The sequence below is a fragment of the Orycteropus afer genome, unplaced genomic scaffold (assembly GCF_000298275.1).
Source record: "Orycteropus afer afer isolate SDZICR_OR568_19922 unplaced genomic scaffold, OryAfe1.0 scaffold00244, whole genome shotgun sequence".
Taxonomy (NCBI): domain Eukaryota; kingdom Metazoa; phylum Chordata; class Mammalia; order Tubulidentata; family Orycteropodidae; genus Orycteropus; species Orycteropus afer.
Window position 1 is genome coordinate 1,749,977 of NW_006921831.1, and position 3,243 is coordinate 1,753,219.

The following is a 3,243-nucleotide window of genomic DNA, read 5'->3' on the forward strand; positions in this document are numbered from 1 at the left end:
GCTGATGCCTCGACTTCAGTGATCTGCCCTCCATAACTGTCAAAGAATAAAGGTGTGTCATTCTAAGCCCCTAGTTAGTGGGCGTTGGTTACAGCAGCCACAGGAAACTCAGGCACAGTCCAGTCCCCACAGTGCCTTCTCCACATCCACAATGTCTTCTCAGCGCTTTCAGCTTCATCCGGAACCTTCTTGAGTCAGGCATGGCACATGGCCCAAAATGGATCATAAACTCCCCTCTGGAAAATTTGGCATAATCTACTCAGGAACAAACAAATGTCATAGGAGAAACACTGTAAGGGAGAATTAGCTGTATCTTGTATAATAAAGACCCTGAGAAAAGGAGTTGGGCTCACTGCTGAGGCTGGGTGCCAACGAGTCCTGCCAATGAGCCCAGGAGGTAAAGCCCTATCATCTCCACTTTATAAATGAGGAACAGAGACGTTGAGTGATGTGTTCTAGGCCACACAGCTAGAACGGGGTAGCACTGGGATCCGACCTCAGGCCCTGCTCTTTCTATTAAGGGTTTCCAAATGGGGGTGGGGGAGAAGCCATGATTGATGACACAATGGCTGGCCACCTACCAGCCCCAAAAGCCCACACAGGGCCCCCTCATGCTCACTAAGCTCCAGTTTCCTCATCTGCCCAGTGGACGCGACAGGTCATTCTCGGGAACCAACACAAGGGTCGAGTTAGGGGGATGTCTGCACAGTGTTAGAGACACAGGCATGAAGGACTGTCACTGCCAGCATTCAGACGATTCCAGTGAGGAAGCTAATTGAAACACGTCCGTGGGGACTGGGTTCAGACAACCTCGGATCACCTAAACCAAACCACACCCACTGCCATTGAGTCAACTCCGACTCACGGTGCCCCTAGAGGACAGAGTAGAGCTGCCTCAGAGGGTTTCCAAGGCTGCAATCTTCACGGAAAAAAATCACCAGATCTGTCTCCCAAGGAGTCACTGGGTGGGTCCAACTACCAACCTTTCGTCCGGGAGCCAACAGCTTGCTACTCTAGACCAGAGCTCTTCAGGAGTCTGGACAACCTGCCCACCTCCCAGAGCCCCTTGACTGCCTCTTTAAAACCAGGATAACCCTAGGACAAAGGTGACCTGAGGCCCAGCAGAAGTGGTCAACAGCTGTCTCCAACTTGAGAGGCCTCTGGAATTGCTTATGGGGCACACTGATGCCTTTCAAAGAAGCTTTCCAAAGAAACGTCCACTTCATAGCACTGGAGAGCCAGAAACCCCACCACTAGATGCCATTCTCAAATCATCACTGCCCCTCCTCCACTGCTGGTGGGGCTGGAAGACGGTGCAGTTGCTGTGGAAAGCCACCACAGGCCCAGCCACTCCAGTCCCAGGAAGACACTCAAAGAACTGGCAGCAGGGATGTAAACAGACACCAGGTCCAGCACTGTTCACTGCAGCACTGTCCACAACAGGTGGGAACAAGCCAGGTGGCCCTCAGCAGGTGGGTGGGTGCACACAACGTGGTCCGTCCACACAATGGAATCTACTCGGCCACAGACAGACATGAAGTTCTGACACACGCTACAACACGGATGCACTTTGAGCACGTGTTGCTGAATGAAAGAAGTCAGTCACAAAGGGACACATATTGTATGATCCCACTGACATGGAACAGGCAAAGCTGTAGTTCACTAGTGGCTGGCGAGGGGTGTGTAGGAAGGGGGAGGCGGGGAGGGACTGCTGGGGGCACTGAGTGTCTGTGGAGGCTGATGGGAAGTCTAGGAATAGTGGGGATGACTGCATAACCACCGTCCCCTGCAAATTTTCTTGTCTAGATCTCACCTGCCACCCTGACCTTCAAAGCGGAAAGAGACAGGATGGCCACTAGATGACCTGTGCTCCACTTTAAACACACTGCCTCAGGACCGTCCAAGAATCACACTGAGTAACACATGCAAAGGTTCAACAGCCAACATGGTCTGTGGTCAGAATTTATAAAAACACGTTGTGGCACAGTTACAGGACATTGGCTGTCCCCAGGCTGGAACGTGACCTCAGGGATGCACTAAGGAACGGCACAACCTGTACAGAGCCAGCAGGCCCGGCCGTGCAGGCCCGGTGGGTCCAGAGTGGGCAGCAGGTGCACTCTTGCGTCCAAGGCATGTTAGCCACTGAGAAGAACTGGAGGGCAGGGAAGAGGGTGGGAGCGGTACCCACCGTCTGCTGCAGGTCCTGGATGATGATACGCAGCACCAGAGTGTGGCCCTGGTTCTCCTCCGTCCTGGTGCTGCCCGGCTTTGCCGCCGTGGCCCGGATGGTGTCATAGATGGTCTCCTCTTTGGAGCTGTCTGTCTCCGAGCCTGCGGAGTAGTCAGAGAAGCTCTGGGCCACCTCGTCCTCGCTGGATGTGGGACTGTGTGACATGGCTGCTGGACCTCAGGGCTGTGATAGCTGGAGAGAGAAGGAGGAAAGACAATGAGAAAACGGGGACTTCCAAGGAGAAGATCCCAGCAGCACGGTGAGGTCAGGCCTCTGAATGCCTGTGGGCTCGGATCCAGGATGTGGCCATGGAACCTCCTGAGTACATACAACATGGAGTCCTCCAAAGAAGGGTAATGGGGTTCAGTGGTAGGACCCTTACCTTCTATGCGGGAGACCCAGGTTCAATTCCCGCCCACTGTACCCACACGCAGCCGCCCCCCATCTGTCTGTGGAGCCTTGAGGGTTTCTAGGGTGGTAAGCAGGTTTCAGTGGCCCTTCCAGACCAAGGTGTACCAGGACGAAAGGCCTGGGAATCTGCCAGCAGGGAAAACCTTTGGAATCACAACTATCAGCACAGACCCAGACAGTGTTCTGTTCTGTTGGGCATGGAGTCACCATGAGTCAGGGGCCAACTCAATGGCAGCACCCAGGGCCCAAGTGGAAAAGGCCCTTATGACCTGTGACCTCCCAGCCTGATCCTGCAAGAGCCCTACCTCGCTGTGGTGATGAGCACAGCTTACAAAGATCAGCCAGAGGATTGCTGGGACAGTGTGAACCTTTCCGAGGCCAGGAAAAAGGTGACCTCGTGTTTTCCTTTGAGGCCAAGCAGCAGGAGAGAAGGGAACACATGCTCCAGGTCGGGATGGCACCAAGTTTAGGCTAGAATCACCCTCTGCATCAAACACACAACAGTGGCAGGACATGTCAAAACCGGACAGAAAAGCCAGCACTAGACTCAGGAATGACATCACCATCTCCAGGCCAGGAGGAGAACAGATCCCAAAGTCACG

At 54.1% G+C, this 3,243-nt stretch overlaps 1 protein-coding gene across 1 annotated transcript in view; it reads right to left on the bottom strand.

Moving 5' to 3' along the window:
* SHANK2 (SH3 and multiple ankyrin repeat domains 2) overlaps positions 1–2,395 on the bottom strand; it is a 626,142-nt gene extending 623,747 nt beyond the window's left edge. Inside the window, exon 1 of the mRNA XM_007949326.1 lies at positions 2,189–2,395. Within this exon, the coding sequence (XP_007947517.1) occupies positions 2,189–2,395 (207 nt within the window). The remainder of the gene's footprint in view (positions 1–2,188) is intronic.
* Positions 2,396–3,243: the final 848 nt, after the last annotated feature.